This window comes from Lissotriton helveticus, chromosome 5_1 (genome assembly GCF_964261635.1).
Source record: "Lissotriton helveticus chromosome 5_1, aLisHel1.1, whole genome shotgun sequence".
Classification (NCBI taxonomy): Eukaryota; Metazoa; Chordata; class Amphibia; order Caudata; family Salamandridae; genus Lissotriton; species Lissotriton helveticus.
Genome location: NC_136065.1, coordinates 1,803,510,929 through 1,803,532,907, shown reverse-complemented (window position 1 = coordinate 1,803,532,907; position 21,979 = coordinate 1,803,510,929). Strand labels below are relative to the sequence as shown.

Sequence of the window (21,979 nt, the reverse complement as noted above, 5' to 3'; positions counted from 1 at the left end):
CCAAGGCTGGCAGGTCAAGCAGTCCTCATAAGAACAGACAACATAACATCAATATTTTAAATCCCCAAACAAGGAGGTACAAGGTCCTGGCTTCTATCAGTAGAAGCGAAGTCACTGAGGGGCTGGGCCTTCTCCCATCAAGTGGACATTGCCGTGGAGCATCTCACTGAACAGCAAAATGATCAGTCCTCAGTTGAACATAAAGACTATCAGGAATGAAATCTCTACCAGGAAAAAATTGGATTATTACATCTCCCACAAATGAGGTCGCACCACGCTGGATTTGTTTGCCACCCAAAACCACAAGAAAGTACGGTATTACACCAGCAGGCTTTGTCAGCCAGGGTCCAGGGGCAATGCTCTTTTAACCAAGTGGTTCAAGTTCTTTATGTACGCCTTTCTGCCATTTCACCTCGTCGCCTGCGTTCCTGAGTAAAGCAAAGACAGACCATTGTACCTGATTCTCATTGCCCTTCCCTGGCAAGACGACGGGTTGAAGAGAAGTGTTTTCACGAGCAGATAGCGAGAAAGTGTACCAGGTTCCAACTACATTACACGAGAGGACACAAAGCGATACAGGAATATCACCTATCTGAGAGAAAAGGTCGATCAGTGCGCAGATTCAGTATTCCCCTGATGAAGGTATAATCATACCGAAATGCATTGGGATTAACTGAAAAAGAGGATGGGATGTACATGAAGTAATGTATCATCTGACAAGAGGATAAAGAAAAAGAAAGAAGAAAAATTTCAATTAAATATACAATGTTCTTCATTTGATTTGTCTGTACTTTTTTGCTGCAGAAAAATGCATAGCATTTTTGTTGAATGAATTCCAACAAGGGATGTTTTTGAGATATATCTTTTAACTTTTGAGTAGAGTGTATTACTTTGGTATATAGAGCACCCCACGGGGGCATGTGAATAGTGCGTCGCCTTCAAACAGTATCTGTTTGTGTTCACATTTTGTTACTGACGAGAGCCAGTCAGGTTGGGCGATAGCACCCACACAAATACAGTATTTACAATTGATGGTTAAGTGAAATAGATTCCTGAAAGGAGTGCAGAGTGTCAATTTCATATACATATTTTCCTTCCCTGGTTTTGCCAGCACTGGTTCACACAGCTCCTGAATCTCTCGGCACACTCTTCAGTATAATTGAAGATGCATCATAAACTACTCTCCAGACACAACGGAGACATTCTACACCACGACCTTTGAGCCTGACAGCATGGCAACTGACGACCTAGTGTAAAATCATCTTGATCTCTCAGCACTACGTAGTAACATCCAGGAGCAAGTTTATATTGACAAGACAAAAGACTCTTCTGACCAATTGTTTGTGTCCTTAGGGCATCCAAGAATAGGCAAACTCCTATCCTTGCCCGGAAAAGCATATTGGTTATCAGCCTGCATCGCTTTCTGCCTCAACAAGTATCCAATCTAGGGAGGGGTGAGCGCACATTCTATCATGAGCATGGCTGCGATTGTAGCACTGAACGCTGGTGTGCCTTTAAGAAGCATCTGCGGTACAGTTACCTATAGAGCAGGCACTCATTCAGAACTAATTGGTCAAAGTCAGACTCCCAGGCAGGAACATCCAAATCTTATCTTGTGTGCAGGATTTCAACTGCACATCTCTTAAATACAAAGCTTAGCTCTGGTCAAAGATTCCATGCTCAAAGCTGTATTAGTTAATAAGTGCATGGAGCAAAGTACTCTGCACGGAAAAAAGGGAATGGAAGGAACTGATAAACCAAAGAGTCACTATAATGTTAATAAAGAAATAGAATATGTTGCTATATGCATGAGCAGTTATTGTTAGTTGGAGAAAAAAATGGAAATAAGGTAGATGGGTTCGTAATGAAAAGGAAGAGCACAGTCTGGTATACAGCAATAAGCAGACACAAAGGGCCTGTTTCAAATGTAAAAATAAACTATATTTGTAAGAGTTGTTTTCCTTCAAGTCTGCTGAGCAGACGATTTCCCTTAAGCTCTGATTGAGCTGAGTTCAAGTATTTCGTATGTGAACCACTATGACGTTTTTTTATGTGTTAATTGTGATAAGGATTTCTTGCTTTCGGTTTAAACTGATAAGCTCTGGAAAATCCACACCTAAAGGGAAATATGCTTTATCAATGTAATCTGATAAACATTCCTAATCAATAACTGCCCTCTAAATCAGCAAGCATCCTGAGGGAATGAGAGTGTGAGAAGCGAGTATATTTACAGGACAACGAGAGGCTGTGAAAAGTACAGAAAGACTGAGCCAGAGTTACACTGAGTGATATAGGTAGACCCAAGGAAAGCAGTGGTAAACTGGGATTATGTGGTGTTCAGAATGTCCCCTGCAGACACCGAATTGGGGAGAACTGTAGACATTGCGCAATATTAACGATTTAAATGAAATGCGTGCGTTGTATATGTGCATCCATGAAAGCAATATGTTTTGTTAGCAATGGAAACACTATCATTGAATTTATGCATGTTAAGGAAAGTGTGCTCTTGAAACAGGTCAACACTGATGTCTCATATTTAGGAAAACATTTGAAAAACATTGTGAGAATTCATAATAACGAAATACTGAAAAACAGAAACCCTAATCACATTTCTTTCGCTGGCATAATTGTGTGTGCATCAGTATAACCACATTAAATATGGTGTCAGCAGTGTGCTTTTCCCAGTTGAAACTGGTTGTAGCTGCTCCTGATACTGGAAAAGAGCAAAAGCAAAGGGCTGTGTATGAAAACTATTTAATAGAATCCAGTCTATCCTCTCTTGTAATATCCTAATTGTGAACTAAATCTGTATTACATTATTGCTGCAGGTGAAGAACAGCACCATCCGAAAGAGGAAAGATGCCAGAGTAAACCTGTTGAAAACGGCTATATTTTAACACAGTTAAAAGAGGAAGAAACCGAGCCAGACGCCGAAATGCCTGTTTCCCAACAAAGACATTTGGAACTGGAGAAGAGGGTAGAAAATAATACACATGCAGAGAAGCACTGGTTACAGACCCCTTCGCTACAGCTGGAAGAGAATTTAGGTAGTTTATTTTTTGTGTTATTATTTTTTGTCGCGTATCATTCACATACATTTTAGGGTCAATAGCTGAAGGGGGAAGCACACAGAAAATTGAACCCCACTAGAAAGGGTTCCATTGTGCATGATGCGTTGCCCACTGTTCTCTCTGGATTTCAATTCTTCACTTCCCAGCAGCAAGAGCCCCTCATTGAATTCTCTAAGTGATTTCTATTTTTCCCCTGTTATCCTGCCTGCCTTGTCCAATTTTACCTGTGGTACAGCTCCTTTACATACGGTATTACTCCTGTCTCCTCTGGTGCCCTGGAAGCGCCTCTCTTCACCCTTTCTAGTAGCGTCCAGTTATCTGTGTGCTTCCCCTTTGGGCTCGATATTCTCAGAGTCCTAATAATGATCCCACATTGCGTTAACTTATGATCCAGCATTTCAGGAACTAACAAATGTTAACATCTGGACCCAATTCAATACCCTACAGTCCCTTTCACGGTGGGTGAGTTTAAACCAAAACTTACCAATTGGTTCTTCTTATTATCCACTTTCTTGGCGATTACATCTTTATTTATTTAATCAGGGTTTGGCAAAATAATATCAGATCTCTAAAATATCAGCATAAAATAGACTCTTCATATACTAAATCAATGACACTAATAATGGCAAACTCGTTTGAGAGTTAAAAATGCTTTATCTAACATATTGTGATTGCTCATCAAGTACAATACAGCTTGAATGATCATAGATCACCACACAAAAGAAACAATAGCAAATAAACAACAATTGTACATCTCAAATGCCAGCGCAATGAGTGGATAGGCATAGAGACAAAAGGATAAAAACATTTGTAAATAAAGTTATGCAAATTCAGAATATCATACTAACCGATCTTATAAGATTCAAGCTATCTGAAAAGCTACCCTCTGGCCATGAGAGTAAGCTAGGCAGTCAAGAATAGTTGAGGAGCAAAGTCAAAGAGTCTGGATCAGCAAACCAGCAGCCATCCCACAGAATTTAGGAAACAGCAACACATCTCTCTCCTCTCGCAAAGTAAGGAAAACGCTCGCACCAAAACCCACCCCTTTTCTACAACTAATTATGCTCTAAATTCACTGACGGTCCAACCCTTGTTGTGTCATCTCACATGGTTTTGTACATTGAGATTGGTCCAAAACAAGGGGTGTTCAATCACACCACTCTCGATGTGCCTAACTTAATAGTATCCCATTGTTCCAACTTCACACACTCTAATCACTTCCAACAGAGGAAACTCTTGTATCGGGCTTCCATGTTTTGTACGTCTCTCCATCTCATTTTTGAAATACAAATATACAATGTCCTCATTCTCTGCTTGGCAAGGAAGTTCCATTTCTTTTTATCTGCAACCTTGGCCATCATCAGGAACTTGTGATGGACAGATCGCAGTGTTCATTTCTACACATCTAATAGTCCATAATAACTCTAAAATGTCTCTCAGGCCTTTTCTGCTGAACAACAGACTATACTTCTAGGAAAAACAAATAAATATGCTATTTATCATATTATAAATCTCCCATATTAAAAGCTCTTTGAATGCTTTCACTTGATTTCTTCTCTTACGCGCTGCATAGTTTTAAAAAAAATTGTTAGTGAAACATAAACTCTCGACTTTTAACTTATTTTCTACATTAGTCATGTGCATTTGGGGCCTATTCTAACACACGCTTTCACAGTTTTTATCTTTCCCCTTTAGTCTTGCTCAGTTACTTTTCTTGTCTTTTGGTTAGAATTTAACACACTGCGGAGTTCAATCCGAGCAGGTTTTAGTTCGTGAAAACCCTGATTCATCAATCCCCCCTTTGATAGCTACTTGAACCAGCATAACAACACAACCCAAAAATCTGATTCTCATCATTTATACTACTTCAGAAAGCAGTAGTTCTCTTTTGTTTCAAATTAACCCATCTATATCTTTTACTATTCCATTGTAATTTCCTCTTCTATCTCTTTTCCCCTTCCTTTCTCTCCGTTTAGTATCCAGTGTTTGTTTCTTGCATTTGCAACACTTATATATTAACATCAGCATTAGTATCCCTGTAGCTACAGCAACTATAGTGTGTTAATATTTTCACTAGCTAGCTATTACCAAAAGTAGAACACCAATTACCCACTGAGGAGAAAACCTTACTAGGTCTCTCCTAAGCACCATAAATCTTCAGTTCAGTTAAATCTTGCTGCAAATGTGTAATATTCATAATATATCCCTTCAGTGCTCTTACTTATGTCAGGGATATAAGTACAAACACAACAGGTGATGGACAGAATGCAGAACAATGTCATACATTCACCCCAGTACAGAGATCTGGGCCTAAATCCATCGTTTTTTTGCTCCCCATGCCTTTTCAGTTTGAACCCAGCCATATGCAAATCAGTCTTGACCCTGTGCCCCATGGGAACTGTCCAGTCCGAACTGCCAACCCAGGTCCTCCCTGGACTGGAAACAAGCATCCAAGGACCGGTTTCGGGCTTCCAGCCCTCATCAGCCTGGATAGCCTGATTCCAGTGGCATGGAGAGCACGGGACTCACATCTGAGCATACCCGTCCCACTCGGGGTGACAAAAGCAAAAACAACAGGCGATGGACAGAATGCAGAACAATGTCGTACAATCACCCCAGTACAGATATCTGGGCCTAAATCCATCGTTTTTTTGCTAACCATGCCTTTCCAGTTTGAACCCAGCCATATGCAAATCAGTCTTGACCCTGTGCCCCATGGGAACTGTCCAGCCTGAACTGCCAAGCCAGGTCCTCCCTGGACTGGAAACAAGCATCCAAGGACCGGTTTCGGGCTTCCAGCCCTCATCAGCCTGGATAGCTTGATTCCAGTGGCATGGAGAGCACGGGACTCATGTCTGAGCATACCCGTCCCACTCGGGGTGACAAAAGCAAAAACAACAGGTGATGGACAGAATGCCGAACAATGTCATACATTCACCCCAGTACAGAGATCTGGGCCTAAATCCATCGTTTTTTTGCTCACCATGCCTTTCCAGTTTGAACCCAGCCATATGCAAATCAGTCTTGATACTGTGCCCCATGGGAACAGTCCAGCCCGAACTGCCAAGCCAGGTCCTCCCTGGACTGGAAACAAGCATCCAAGGACCGGTTTCGGACTTTCAGCCCTCATCTGCCTGGATAGCTTGATTCCAGTGGCATGGAGAGCACGGGACTCACGTCTGAGCATACCTGTCCCACTCGGGGTGACAAAAGCAAAAACAACAGGTGATGGACAGAATGCAGAACAATGTCATACATTCACCCCAGTACGGAGATCTGGGCCTAAATCCATAGTTTTTTTGCTCACCATGCCTTTCCAGTTTGAACCCAGCCATATGCAAATCAGTCTTGACCGTGTGCCCATTGGGAACAGTCCAGACCGAACTGCCAAGCCAGGTCCTCCCTGGATTGGAAACAAGCATCCAAGGACCGGTTTCGGGCTTTCCGCCCTCTTCAGCCTGGATAGCTTGATTCCAGTGGCATGGAGAGCATGGGACACACGTCTGAGCATACCTGTCCCACTCGGGGTGACAAAAGCAAAAACAACAGGTGATGGACAGAATGCAGAACAATGTCATACATTCACCCCAGTACAGAGATCTGGGCCTAAATCCATTGTTTTGTTGCTCACCATGCCTTTCCAGTTTGAACCCAGCCATATGCAAATCAGTCTTGACCGTGTGCCCATTGGGAACAGTCCAGCCTGAACTGCCAAGCCAGGTCTTCCCTGGACTGGAAACAAGCATCCAAGGACCGGTTTCGGGCTTTCAGCCCTCATCAGCCTGGATAGCTTGATTCCAGTGGCATGAAGAGCACGGGACTCACGTCTGAGCATACCCGTCCCACTCGGGGTGACAAAAGCAAAAATAACAGGTGATGGACAGGGATATAAGTACAGCACTGTTGAATTTTCAACATACTACAGACTCCACCCTCTTTTGCCAATAATACATCAAGGGCAAGTCTATTCTGTAAGACCATAGACCTTATAGCAAACATTTCTGTATCAATCATTAAGAACCCAGCAGCAGTATCTGTTGATAAGCGATCAACCACTGTGGACAATTTTCTAATTTTATGTCCATTTAGAATTACCTCACCTGAAGGTATCAGTGCTCCAAAAATATCACCCACAATCTCTGCAGCACTAATTCCCCTTTTATTTCATGTTAATTCACTCTTCTTTTCATTGATCCCATGATTTTTATCTAAATGGTATACTTTTGGAAAAACTATCTCCATATAACAACACCCATACCAATGTGCAGGCAACCTATAGTAGGCATTTTTACCACACACACAATATATTCCAGGGAAAACAGGACCCATACCACCTCTTATTCCCTAACCTCCCGTAATTAGGAAAACATGATCACATTGACTGTAACCAATGAAATAATTGTTAAAATCTGTTTTTAGTCTTAGCAAGCAAATCTTCCCCCTATGATGCCAATCCATAGTCAATGCAGCATATGTCTCACCCTTCTTGTAATCACCTTCTCTAAAAGCCCATGGACGTACACAGGACGTTTGCTCAGCAGCCTTTTCCTTAAAACTCTGTCTTCTATATTCTACCAAATTTATAACCTTAGTCTCCTCCTGACGTAAACTACAAGTTAAATTATTACGATGTGCATATACAGTATCTATTGTTTTACTCGTGTGAAAGAATTCCCCTAGGTATTCCGCATTTTTCGCACTAATTACCCAATTCATAATTTTTGGCACTTCAGAAAATACTAAATCATAATGCGAATAAAAGTACTGTAAACTTCCCTTTTCATCGAACAAACTTGTTAGTACACAACATGAAACTCCATATGTTAAGGGACGGTGATGATAGGTCACTCCCTCAGACACAGATGAAGGTAATTGAATGCAAACATAACAATTTCTCGCATTCATAGTATCGACCTGCTCATACAACAGTTTTGTAAAAACATTTAACAAAAAAACATTAATTGAGTTGTGTTGGTGATGTGTTATCACCAGTTATTTTTGCAGTATTAGTTTGTGGTTCTTCTTTAAGATGTCTCACATCTACTTTTTCACTCAACATACAATTTGGAACATTGTTATTAGTAGGGTATATAAAATAAGGCACAACGACAATTAGTGTTAACTAAACTAACATTAGTAGTAAAACAATAATAAGGAAAGCATTAATACATTAAGTTTAAAACTTTTGTTTTAATATCCAGTCTTTATAACATTTGCCTTTGTCATTTTCTTTTAAAATCAAAAATTAAAAGACTAAACTAGAACTAAAACAAACAAAAAAAAACTAAAAACCGATGTATAGTGTTTCCAAGCACCTCTTTAAGCCTTCTTGCTTCGCTCCCTTTTTTTTAATATCTTCACAGCCTTTTTACTCAATTTCAGTTTCTATTTTCTGCGTTGTTCAGAGTGATCCTTTTCCATTTTCTGCACCCCAATTTTTAACACCGTTCATTTAGGGTGGCTCATAACAATTTCTGTGTCTCGATTCTGCAACAGTCTTTTACTCACACTGATCTGTGTGTTCAGCTTCTCCAGTCACCACATATGCCTATTCAGCTGCTGTATACTTCTTGTTCGGAACTCTTGCTCTTTTTGTTCTCCGAACTGTTTCCTCTTAAGAGTCACTTTGTTCAGTTTGGCTCGATACTTCTATTAATGTGTTTGGAACTTTTTCTTTCAGAGTGTATTTCAGTCTTTTCACACCCTTTCGCCATATATCTCCTTTTCTTGCCTTTTTCACTTGCACAGTCTCACCAGATTCAAGACTTAATACCCAACTTCTTTGGTTTGCTTCTTTTCTTATTTGTACTAGTTCTTAAATCACATTTTCTCCATCATTAGTATTGACAACAATCTCTTGAGACCCAGTAGCCGGTGCCCACTTAATTCAACTTGGCTAAGGCTCATGCCCTCCTTGACTCTCAGCCTGTTCTTGCTCTTCTTCTTCTGGCCTTTCAAGGACTCTTCTTGTATGACTTGCATGAATCCAGTTCAGCGAGCCTCCACACTTTACTGATGTCGTTGTCACCAGTATCACTTGATATGGCCCATGCCAACGTGGTTCAAAACATGACTTTCCCACATGTTTCTTCACCAGAGTCCCTTCTCCTGGACTTAGGTCAGGTGCTTGTTCGTACTGTGTTGTGGTTGTAACTTCTCCAACCTGATGAGACACAGAACGCACCACATTAGCCAATGTTTGCAATAATCGAGCACTAGATCATCAGTTATATTGATCAGTTGGTTAGCTGGGACTATTGGCTGCCTTGTTGCTCTCCCCATAATCACTTCATGGGGCAATAATCCAGTCTTTGTATCAGGAAGACTCATCAAAACCAAAGGTAAAGCATCTGGCCATTTCAGTGCTGTGGATGCACATACTTCCAAGAGTATTGACTTACACAATGTAGTTTTTGCTCAATGCTCTATGCTGCATAAATCATCCGAATTATGTCATTATTAAAATGAGTTCCTCTATCTATTTCTAAAGAGACTGGAAATCCAAACCTAGGTATTATCTCTCTTAATAGCAATTTAGCAACTGTTAGACTATAATTTCGTCTTGTTGGGTATGCTTCTACCCAACGAGAGAAGAAACAAACCACAACCAACACATATTTCAGACCATTACATGGTGGCAACTCAATAAAATCTGCTTGCAGTCGGGTAAATGGTCCTGCGGACAACTGACAACTGTCTTACTTCCTGCATTTTGCTGCTGGCAAGTTATACACCTCTGGCAAAGACTATCTGCAATGACCCTGAACTTTGAGTTAAACCAAGACTGCTTAAAAATACTGATAATAGCATCTCTCCCTACATGTGTTAAGCCATGATACATCTTTGCAGTTTGTGGCATTATTAGTCTCCCATTTGTATATACTCACACTTCATCTTCTGCCCTTTGTGTACAACCTGCTTTAAACCAGGTTTCCTTTTCTTCCTCACTAGCTTCTTCTTGCAATTGTCTAACCTTTTCTTTGTTCATTGGGATTGAATTTTGAGCACAAAATCGTGCAACCTGGTCAGCATATCTATTGCCATTTGTCACAGTCATTTCCAGATTTATGTGCCGAACATTTGACCACTGCAATTTCTTTGGGCAATTGTAATGCAACTAACAAAACCGTTACATTGTTACTGTTTCGAATTGGTGAACCTGTAGAGGTCAAAAATTCACTTTGCATCCACAATTGTCCAAAATCATGCACAACCCCAAAACCATATTGACTATTAGTGAATAAGGTTACTCTCAGATTTTTGCCAATTATACACGCTCTGGTCAAAGCAACTAGTTCAAAAATTTGTGCGGAATTCATCCCTTTTAGACATGAAGCTTAAAGAACCATTGCCACTGTACAAATTGCATATGAAGCATATGAAGCACATAGAGCGCCTTTTCATCTCTTAAGCAAGATCTACCAACAAACATCACACAATTAGATTCTGGCAATGGTGTGTCTTATATATCTGGTCTTGGTTTTGTACACAATTCAGTCACTTCCAGACAATCATGATCTGCTTCGTCCACCACTTCCTCACAACTTGGACTTGGTAGCAATGTATTCAAATTTGTACATCTTATCACGGTCACATTCTCTGCTCCCAGTATCACTCTTACATACCGTGTCAATCGACTGCTTGTAAGGTGCTGTGTTCAAGTTTGTGTCAACAAAATCTCAACAGAAGGTGGCACGTACACTTTCAATCCCATCGCAATCAATTCACTCTGCGCCAACCTCACACAAGTAGCAGCTACTGCTTTAAAACAACCTGGTAAAGCTGCAGTCATTGAGTTCAAAGTGGTAGAGAAGTACACCATTGGACTGCGTGCCATTCCATGCGTTTGCATTAGGACTGAATGTGCACAACCATCTATTTCACAACAAAATAGTGCAAAGTCCTTACTATAATCTGGCATTCCTAATGCAGCTGCTCGACAAAGACTGTCTTGCAACTCTACAAATGCCTTCATTCATTCTTCATGCCAATTGAGTTGGATCGATCACATCATTATGCGTCAGTCTCTGTAATGACTTGGTTATCAGTGAAAAACCACTGATCCACTGTCTGCAGTATCCAACCATACCCATACTGGATGCAACGGTATCGAGAAAAATGCTTGGCATAAATCAATTACAGTGAACCACTCTGCATCACAAGGAATTTGGTAAAGAATCCCTGCTGGGGTTGGCACTATTGGACAGCAAGGTATCACAATCTTATTAACTTACCTCAGGTCTTGAGCTATACTTCCCACGTGGTTTCTTGATCCCCATAATAGGTGAATTACAAGGACTCCCTAGTATCTCTCTCAAAATGCCTTGTTTAATCATTTGTTCAAATACAGGCATTACTCCTGCAATGCTCTCGGGACTCATTCTATACTGTGGTGTTTTTGGGAATTCTGCACCTTGTTTAACTGAAATCTGAATAGGATCAACTCCTTTCATCAATCCAATGTCTTTCCCTATAAAATCCCACACATCGTTCATCACTGTATCTCTCAGTTCAACAGGCAAATCCTTCACTGTAAATAAAGGATACAAATCATTCACCTCTGTCTCTTGCCTTGTCAATGTTATGTTATGTTATGTTAACGATATTTATATAGCGCACAGCTGCCCCAGCAAAGGGGCGTCCTGGCGCTTAGACAGATACTATAACATAACACGCATGAAGAAAGATAAAAGGTGGAGCAACTACTCAGAAATAGAAAACAAAAAAGTTTTAATAGCACGCCTGATGGAGGACAGGTTATTCAAAGCTCGAATGTGCACCGGGAGCGAGTTCCACAACCCGGATGCAAGCACCCGGTAAGAGCGGCCACCCATTCTGCTAAGTTTAAAACGGGGGCAGACCGCAAGATGAAGAGCCTCCGATCTCAAAGATCTCGAAGGGATGTAGGGGATGAGCAAGTTAGCAAGTGCCGGCGGCGAGGAAAGCTTCATGATTTTGAAGGCCAGGCAGAGTGCTTTAAACGTAATCCTCTGTCTGACTGGCAACCAATGAAGGGCCGAGATGGTACTGGAAACAGAACAATGCCTGGGAAGACCAACAATGGCCCGTGCCGAAGCATTCTGTACCCTTTGAAGCCTAGATGCCTCAGCCTGGTTTACCCCTAACATCAGCGCACTGCCGTAGTCCAGCCGAGATAAAACCGAGGCTTGGACCACGAGCTGCCGGGTGGGAGGGTCGAAGAACTTGAGGACCGGTCTTAAGCCTCGCAAGATACCGTAGCAGGTGGCTGCAACCTTCTTCATGTGACCTATGAAGGTGAGCGCTGGGTCCAGCCAAACCCCAAGGTTTTTCACTTCGGAAGCTGGGATGGGAGTGATGCCCAACTCTAGAGGCCACCACTGATCTCCCCATAACTCAGCATGTTTCCCCAAGACCAACACTTCAGTTTTTGTGGCATTCAGTTGTAAGCAATTGGTTCTCAACCAACTTGCTACTGCCACAAGTCCAGCTCGGAATCTGGGGGCCTCCACTTCAGGGTCTCCACTCAGTGTCACCGCCAGCTGCGTATCGTCAGCATATGAGGTCATCGTCAAACCCCACTGTTTGACGACTGCAGCTAGCGGTTTCACATAAAGGTTGAACAGGGTAGGGCTCAACGTGGAGCCCTGTGGGACCCCCAGGACCAAAGGATGAAGAGTGGACTGGCAGGGTGGTATAGCTACCTTAAGTATATTAATATTACCTTGAATGCAACATCTTCATCTGGCGTTTGAAATGCAATGCCATCTGGTGTACAATAGATGGTGCAAATCATCTTACACAACAATTCCTACCTAACAGGTTCACTGGACTTCTATCGCACACCACTAAATAATGTCCTAAAATCTCCAATGTGTACCTTCATCGGGTTTGTCACTGGAGTTTTAATCAACTGATTCGAAACACCTACAACTTGGATAGTATCTCCAGAGAGGGGAAAGTTTGGGGTTTCCACAGTTCTCACCATGGAATCGGTAGCACCAGTGTCTACAAGGAATGTAACATTTCATTAAAATTCTCCATTCACATAAGGACCACACTGATCTACCTCTAAGGATGCGCCAAGCACGCACTACCCCTCCCTGCTCAGGCACCGTCACTGAGATGTATCTGAATCACTATCCTGGCACTGCAACCAGTGTTGTGAAGCCATTTGTACATTTTGATTATTACCAACCTGTTCTCGCACATGGAAATCTACATTCGCAATGTATCTTTGTACTTGAGCATTCACATCATTTGGCATAGGAGCTTGTGGTATTTGTACCTTTGTAATTACCTGTTGCTGCTGTAGATTCCTGTTCACCTTATTCTGCATTTGCTGGTTAAAATTCTGATTCATTCCATTTTTTTTCTAAGAAAACCCTACACTCGCGTTTCCAGTGTCCAAACTTCACTTACGCATGACAAGGATATTTCTTTTTCATTTCATCCTTATTACCTTTACCTTTTCAGTGAGTAAGAACACCTCCATTCATAATAGCCCCTCCCATGATAGAAATCTGACAATTTTGAATATTCTGATTCTGACCTTTCCCCTGAAAACCTGTTTGATAGTAATCCACAAATTTAAATTTCCACCTTTCTGTGCTACTTTCATTTGTGCCCTCAATCTCTCTTTCAGCTTTTTGTGTCTTGATTCAATATCATCACTACACTATTTTGCATATCATAGTATTTCATCTACACTTTTATTTTGCCAACAAATCAAATACTTTTGAATTACTAATTTCTGGTTTCAAACCAAACACAAATTGTATACAAAATGTCCCATACCTTTGTCAGTTCTGCTCTCAAAACCACTATACTGTTTAAACACCTGTAAAAGCCTTTCAAAAAAAGCATGTACTGATTCTTTAGTCTCCTGAGTTGTTCTACCAATTTTTGCCCAGTCCGTCTCTTTTGGTGAAATCTTTCCCTACCAATAGGTAATTACTTGATTATACTTTTTCATCGCTTTATCTGAGGCTGCTCCAGTCTTTGTATCTCTGGGATATTCCTCTTTTGGACAATCTATTGCAATCTTACATTGAGTCCACAAATCAGCTGGAACGACAATATCAAACAACCTGTTCAAATTTTTCAACAAAACGTTTGACACCTTTACAAACCTCTCTACTTGTTTGTACCATTCAACTGGTTTTTCTCTCGATCTAGGAAACTCCTTTGTGAAAGACAATATATCTTGTCTGGACCAAGGAACATGAACATATCCATCTCCTGGTACATCTCTCATTTGATACATCATTTGTCGTCGTTGTGCCTGAACCTGTCTAACTCACAGGATACATAGGTGATGCTCCTTTATTTGTAAGCATTTCTTCTTTCTTTTTTTGCCCATCTGCCTTTCCAGCGTTCCAATTCAACCTATCGTTTCAATGTATTAATCAGCTCCTTAATCTGAAACCGTTTACCAGAAGCATTCAGGCTCTTCAAATCTTTATCACTAAAATCCAATCTATATGTCTTTTGGAAAGCCTTTGATTTCTCAATATCAACTCCATAAGTTTGCGCAACTTCAGCAAACCTCTCATAGAGATTTTTTGCTCTCATTGTAATATTTTTACTCAAAAACAACAATTCTTCTTCCTAATATTTACTCAACCTCACTGGGCTAATCATACCTAGAATTATTTCTTCAAAATCTGCTTTTAATCTGCCTACATCCATGCTCGCATTCACTTTATTAGATACCATCCCTCAATTCCATTCATCTAACTCTTCGGGTGATGGTCCTACTGAACCCCCTGACTTAGGTGTTACTTCTCTCCGCTACTGTACTAATCATCTAGGTTCTATCTGTACATTTCGATATGGGGTTTCCACTGATCTCTCTGTAATATCAATCAATGTTCCTATCTCATTCACTTCAACACCGTTATTAACCCTATCATTATTAACAGGTACTGCCAAAATATGCACTTGTGAAATATTTTGACCCTCACTATACAATGGAACTATGGGACCAATTGTCACTGGAACTGATAAACCTTCTGCATTTAAATTCAACTGAGTGTTCCTTTGTGTCAAATCATCTTTCCCTTTATTCATTTCATTTGTACTTTTCACTTGCGAAGGCTGAGGAACCTCAATTTGAATCAAGGTAGTATTTGGAGTATTTGTTTCTTGCTCTTCCTGATATGGTGGAGGTCTGTTTAACCGCTTCCGTGCGGCGCCGATTCCCCCCGGTGCTGAGCCCTAATGAAAACGGGCGTGGTCATGACGGAACGGTTCCGTCATAAGCACAGCTCGACCGATGCTCATGACGGAACCGTTCCGTCATGAGCATCGAAGGGGTTAATAATAACTCATCTAATAACTCATCCTCAATTTCATTTGGATCTGGAGCTGTGCATTCTATATTTTTCTTTTTCTCTTTACATTTCCCTCCAGTCTGATTCTTAACAACTGGATATAAACCTTCACCTCCTGCAATCACATCTTTTCTCCATCTTTTCATCTGAGCATCCCATTTAGCCCCTGAATATCTACTCACAGTATTTCTGTATTTGTTTGCAGATCTGTCTCTTTCTCTTATACGCTTCATGTCCCCATCCCGCAAGCGTTTCTTACTGCATAGGTCTAGGATTTAGTAATAATTGGTCTAAGATTTAGTCTTAATTGATTCATCTGCCCTATCCCCATCTCCTTCCGTATACTTCACCCAATTTTCCAACCATGTACACGTATGATATCCTCGTTTTAATTACATAAATGAAGCAGGCATATCAGCAGGTGGTATAGGAATTCCCTCTCTAAAAGCTATGGGCTCATCTTTTCAAAATAAAGTCCTCATCATTATTAATAACTTGATTCTAATGTTTTCGATATGTAAAAAACTCAAACAAGCCAAGGGAAAATGATTACATATTTCTACACACGCTATTCATTCACGGTAATCAATACCAGCGCAACTCATACCAACCAACTAATAGTAACACAACACTCTTCTGTGACGATTTACACCAGCTGACCAATGCCAGCACGGCTCTTGGTTATGTCAGTATAACTCCTACTACTGACCCTCCCTTTACAAAATATTTCGGCAGAAGATTACAAACCTTTTTCAAAAAGGAAACAAAATTAGAAACAACATAAAACAAACCTGCTTAGTCTGTCCCACTAAAAAAAGCGATAAATTCAATCCGACAAAGAATTATTTTGCTACTAGCAGAATATTGACCAGCGTTACTCCACTCTCAATCAAGTGAAAAATTCTCGGGACTTCTTCAGCTGCACTTTCTAAAGGTACCCAAATACATTTCCACTATACTAACTACAGAGTTCCCTATGCAATATTAACAACCTCTTTCGTTGCTTAATATCACACCAGCAGACAACGCAATACTTAGTATATGCCACACTATTCGTTGCCCATTAGGCTAATACCATCCCAGGATCTTAGGCCACTCCATGCCTGTCTTTTCCTAAGGTCAACGACGGACCACTACGTATAACAATAGTGTGATATGTTAATAACCAAAATTAATAATTTTGACCTAATATTTTGCCAAATTAAAGTAATAAAACCATGAGGTCTGCTACCAAAAACTGATCCAGCGTTTCAGGCATTAACAAATGTTATCATCTGGACCCAATTCAATACCCTACAGTCCCTTTCACATTGGGTGAGTTTAAACAATACTTACTAATTGGTTCATCTTATTATTCACTTTCTTGGCCATGAAATCTTTATTTAGGTAATCAGGATTTGGCAAAATAATATCAGAATCTCTAAAATATCACCATAAAATAGACTCTTCTTATACTAAATCAGTAACACTTATAATGACAAACTCATTTGAGAGTTAAAAATGCTTCATCTATAATAATGTGATTGCTCATCAAGTACAATACAGCTTGAATCATAGATCACCACACAAAAGAAACATCAGCAAATAAATAACATTTGTATAACTCAAATGCCAGAGCAATGAGTGAGTGGATAGGCGTAGAGACAAAAGAATAAAAACATTTGCAAATAAAGTTAGGCACTTCAAGAAGAGTTGAGAAGCAAATTCAGAGAGTCAAGATCAGCAGAACAGCAGCCAGCCCATAGAATTTAGGAAACAGCAACACAGCTCTCTCCTCTTGCTAAGTAAGGAAAACGCTCGCACCAAAACCCACTCCCTTTCTACAACTAATTATACCCTAAATTCACTGAAGGTCTAACCCTTATTGTGTCATCTCACATGGTTTTGTACATTGTGATTGGTCCGAAACGAGGGGTTGTTCAATCACACCACTCTCGATGTGCTTAACTTCATGGTATCCCATTGTTTTAACTTCACACACTGTAATCACTTCCAACAGAGGAAACTCTTGTATCGGGCTTCCGTGTTTTGTACGTCTCTCCATCTCACTCATGTATCATTTTTGAAATACAAATATAAAAATGTCCTCATGCTCCGCTCGGCAAGGAAGTTTCATTTCTTTTTATCTGCAACCTTTGCAATCATCAGGAACTTGCAAAGGACAGATCACAGTGGTCATTGTCTCCTTTCTACACTTCTAATATTCCATGTTCACTCTAAAATGTCTCTCAGGCCTTTTCTGCAGGGCAACAGACTATACTTCTATGAAAAACAAATACATGTGTTTATCATTTTATAAAACTCCACTATTAAACGCTCTTAGAATGTTTTCTCTTTCTTTCATTTCTTACGCGCTGCACATCTTTTAAAAATTGTTAGTGAAAAATAAACTCTGACTTTTAACTTATTTTGTACGTTAGTCCTGTGAATTTGCGGCCTTCTCTAACACTCCCAGCACGCGCTTGCACAGTTTGCATCTTTCCCCTTTAGTCTTGCTCAGTTAGTTTTCATGTCTTTTGGTTAGTATTTAACACACTGAGGAGTTCAATCCGAGCAGGTTATATTTCGCGAAAACCCTGATCCATCCCTTATAACACGGGCCTCATTTACATTGTTGCATTTGAATCAAAGGCCGTTTTCTTCTTTACATGATGCACCTGTTGATCACTTTATTCACTAGTGTGTATAACAGTAAAGAGAGTGGCAAGCACATTTTTGTCACTGGCACCCGACATATATCTATGTTCATATATTTTTCATTAAATGAAGAATGCTGTTTATTATTTTTATTGTCTCATTTAGTGTGGACCATTGTGTTTATCAATACTTTAATATCCCAGTTCCTTAGTGAATCTTGGGTTCCCTTGTTTTCATTACTTTACAGATCTCAGGCAGTAAATAACCAATAAATGATTTACTTAGCTTTCAGTAATCCTGGTGAGAGGAACCATAAAACTGAATATACCATTTTATGTTTGCCCAACCAAATTTTCTATTTTATTTGAAACACAACACCATAAGGCCCCTCTAATGTCGTTGGTGGCGTGGATTTCAAGTGTCAGTGACCAAACATTAAAATGCTATTATGAGTAACTTAGAAAGCAACAACCCCTTACCTTATTGAAAAGTGCAGACCATTGGAAGACCCCTTGTGTTCCTAAGACTGGATACACCTAATTAAATAATTGTCTTGGCAGTCAGAATGCCCTATGAAAACTCAACATCATTATCATTTGACACAGTCTCACATGAAATCCTGCTTCTCCGGTTGGAGGAGATAGGAATTGGAAATACGGCATAGGCTTGGCTCTCCTTCTTGTCTGATCGGACTTTTCAAGTGACATCCCTCCCTTTTTCCTCTCACGTCCATACGCTTTGTTGTGGGGTCCCCCATGGCTCCGCACTGAGCTCTACACTCTTTAATATTTATATGAGCCCCCTGGCCAAGATGGCCAGGGCAAGAGGAATTTCTTTGGTGTCATACGCCGAAGACACCCAGCTGGTGATCGCCTTATCCAAAAATCCCACTCAGGGCAAACAAAAATTTAGAGATGATATCTCTGCCATTGCAGATTGGATGACAACCAGTTGTCTGCAATTAAACTCCACGAAATCTGAAATCCTTCTGGTGGGCAGAGACTCTCATCTATGGACCAATGAATGGTGGCCTTCGGCACTGGTAGGCCCCCTGACCCTAAACCCATGGCAAAAAACTTGGGCGTCATACTGGATAAAGATCTGAATTTTGAAATACATGCTAAATCAGTGGCTGGGAAATACTTTGGGACATTACGTGGCTTGAAACCAATTCTGGGATTTTTCGATGCCCAAACACGCCAGTTGATTATCCAAGCTTCTATCATGGTCCTCCTGGACTACTGCAATGTTCTCTTCCTCGGCTCCAATAAGTCTGTGATTAAGCGATTGCAGCAGGTTCAGAATGCGGCAGCACGTGCCATCTTTGCCCTCCCGAAATTCAGCCATGCCTCTAACCTTCTTCAACGGCTTCATTGGCTGCCTATCGTACAGCGTGTTAGTTTTAAGGCGCTCTGTACCACGCAAAAGATACTGACAGGAATAGCCCCAGACATTCTTAATGATCTGTGCACTTTGTACACTCCTTCGCGCGCGCTGCGATCAGCAAACCAATGCCTTGCTCGCACTCCTTGTATACGTAAAGCGAGATCTGGCGGCTGATCTTTTAGACGACTGGCACCAGCTCTCTGGAACTCTCTTCCTCTTCACATTCGCGCCGAACCGGACCACATGACCTTTAGACGTTATGTGAAAACCTGGCTCTTTTCTCAGATCTAACTCCTGACCTAACACCTGTTCTTGCACACCACCTTGTCTTGCTCCAGCGCTGGGACGCCTTGTTGCCGAAGCAGCCATGCGCTCTATAAATATTTTAATCTAATCTAATCTAACTCGGGTGGAAAACCCATTTTGGTGAACTCACACTGATATCATTGAATCAAGGGACTTGTTTGTCCAGCACTAAAGGACAATTCGATGCTTCTACAAATAAACAACTAAACAATTGTCTACAGCTTGAACAACCAGAGGTAGCCAGCATTGATGACCTTGAAGAAAATACGAGGCATCTGGCGCTATCACAAGGAGTCTTTCTGCCTCTGCATTACATCTGGTGGGAATACACAAAGCAGATAAGCTCAGCAGTATCATCACTGAAAGTCATAAACTGGTTGTTTGCGACAAAGTTCTTGGAAAATGTTCCATCACTAGATAAGGGTACAGATAGGTCTTTTTGCAATACCTGGAAATTCAAATTGGAAACCTACAAAGCAGCTACCAGGAGCTAAGACCACACATACATATGGGACATTAGAACTCTAACTGTAGAACAGATTCTAAATGTCTTTGCAAAATGTTTTGATTAGTTGGCATTTATCTTCTGGTGGTCCACGTGTTTGGTTCCTTATTCTACTCCTTTGATGTTTCCTTCTAGAGGAGATAGGGGTAAGTTTGCTATAGTCTTTATGCATGATAAGCTACCACGAGGGCAATAGCATTGCAATCGCACCCCATTCCAAAGTATGCTAGGCATTTGCTGAGAACATGTTAGCACTCCTTCATACACCGATGTGCTGTGGGTCTAATCATAATCTCATGCACCTAAGGATTCACTTTGTCTTTCATCCCCACCCCCATCCAAATCACTCTTGAGCTATGGACCCACAGATAAATGTATTTATTTGAGAGAACCTTGCATCATGAAGTATCCAACGTGGAAGTCTGCCAATTTGAATGATGGACAGGGCAGGCTCTGTGCAGATCATTTGAGCATGCTTTACGACTTCCTGAGACCGACTTGTGACTCCACGAGTAGCGTGGACTCCTATGTTGCTCTAGGGAACATCCTTAAAAAATACCTTATGAAGCTGATTGCAACATTCAAGACCATTGCTCATTCCTGGTTTGATGAGGCTTGCAGTGAGGCTAATCATCGCCTGCATAGTGCACTTAGGGCAACCCTTCGGACCTGGTGGTGGCAGTCTCTTGTTGAAGATTTTACAGATTAGCCATTAGTAAATGGAAGGGGAAACTCATGGAGAATGTTTGGTCCACACTAAACATTTCCTGCAGGACTAGAAATGCTGGTTTGTTTTGCCACACCATTAATAATAACAAACTATTTAATATTGATTCTAATCTTATTTGTGCCAATATCTGTGCAGATATTTGGGTGGACCAATTTAAACATGTATATCATACATTCAACTTAGTTAGTGGGAAGTTAGATACCTATATCTCCACTTTGGATGAAGTAGCAGAAGTCATTTGTGAAAGGCCATGGGGCCTGATGGGGTAACCATGGATTAAAAAAAAATAGAGGTGCATCTGTGGGTGCCAATTTTAACAAATGTTGCCAATTTAGCCAGCAAGACCGTCCTGCCTAAAATTGTGGCTTTCAGCCATTATTGTCCCCATTTCCAATAAGGGGAACAGGACACCCACCTGCTGCTAAAGGCCCATATCCCTTGTGCACTCTTCAGTGCAAGTTATTGGTAGGGTTATCCTCAATAGAATCATGACATGGTCACTGACAATCATATTATTTCCGATGTTCAATATAGCATCAGACATGGCATGGGTACTCAAAAGCGATGTCTTAATCTGTATCTACTAATCAGTATATACACTTCGGCTAAAGGGGGCCCCTCCTCTATCTTGCCTTTATGGATCTGGCCTGCGCCTTCGACCGAGTGATCAGATCCAAATTATGAGAAATGTTGGAGCCAATGGGGAATTTTTTGCGAGCCCTGCATTTTGATCTTAATGCCCCAATCAGATTTGGCCCAGATGGTGAATGCACTGAAAGCTTTGGCCTGGGGCGAGGTGTCTGGCAGCGCTGCGTTGTAGGCCCAATACTATTTCTTTTGTATATTAACATCCTGGACTCAGCCCTGGGCGGCAAGGGCAGGGACATACCAACCGTCCTTTTATATGCAGATGACGCGATCTTAATGTCCAGAACACCCAATGGCCATCCGACTTTTGTTGGACTCTTTTGTTGGTTATATGGATGACCTGGACTTTAATACGAATCTAGCCAAGATTTGTGTCATGTCT

At 41.0% G+C, this 21,979-nt stretch overlaps 1 protein-coding gene across 9 annotated transcripts in view; it reads left to right on the top strand.

Moving 5' to 3' along the window:
• Positions 1-21,979, top strand: part of ACBD4 (acyl-CoA binding domain containing 4) — a 454,150-nt gene that overhangs the window by 79,346 nt on the left and 352,825 nt on the right. For all 9 annotated transcript variants that reach the window (XR_013594976.1, XR_013594975.1, XR_013594977.1 and 6 more), the window contains one exon: positions 2,829-3,047. Coding sequence is in view for 6 of the 9 variants with exons in the window: in XM_078645133.1 (XP_078501259.1) it covers positions 2,829-3,047 (219 nt within the window). In the remaining 3 variants the exon portion in view is untranslated. The remainder of the gene's footprint in view (positions 1-2,828; positions 3,048-21,979) is intronic.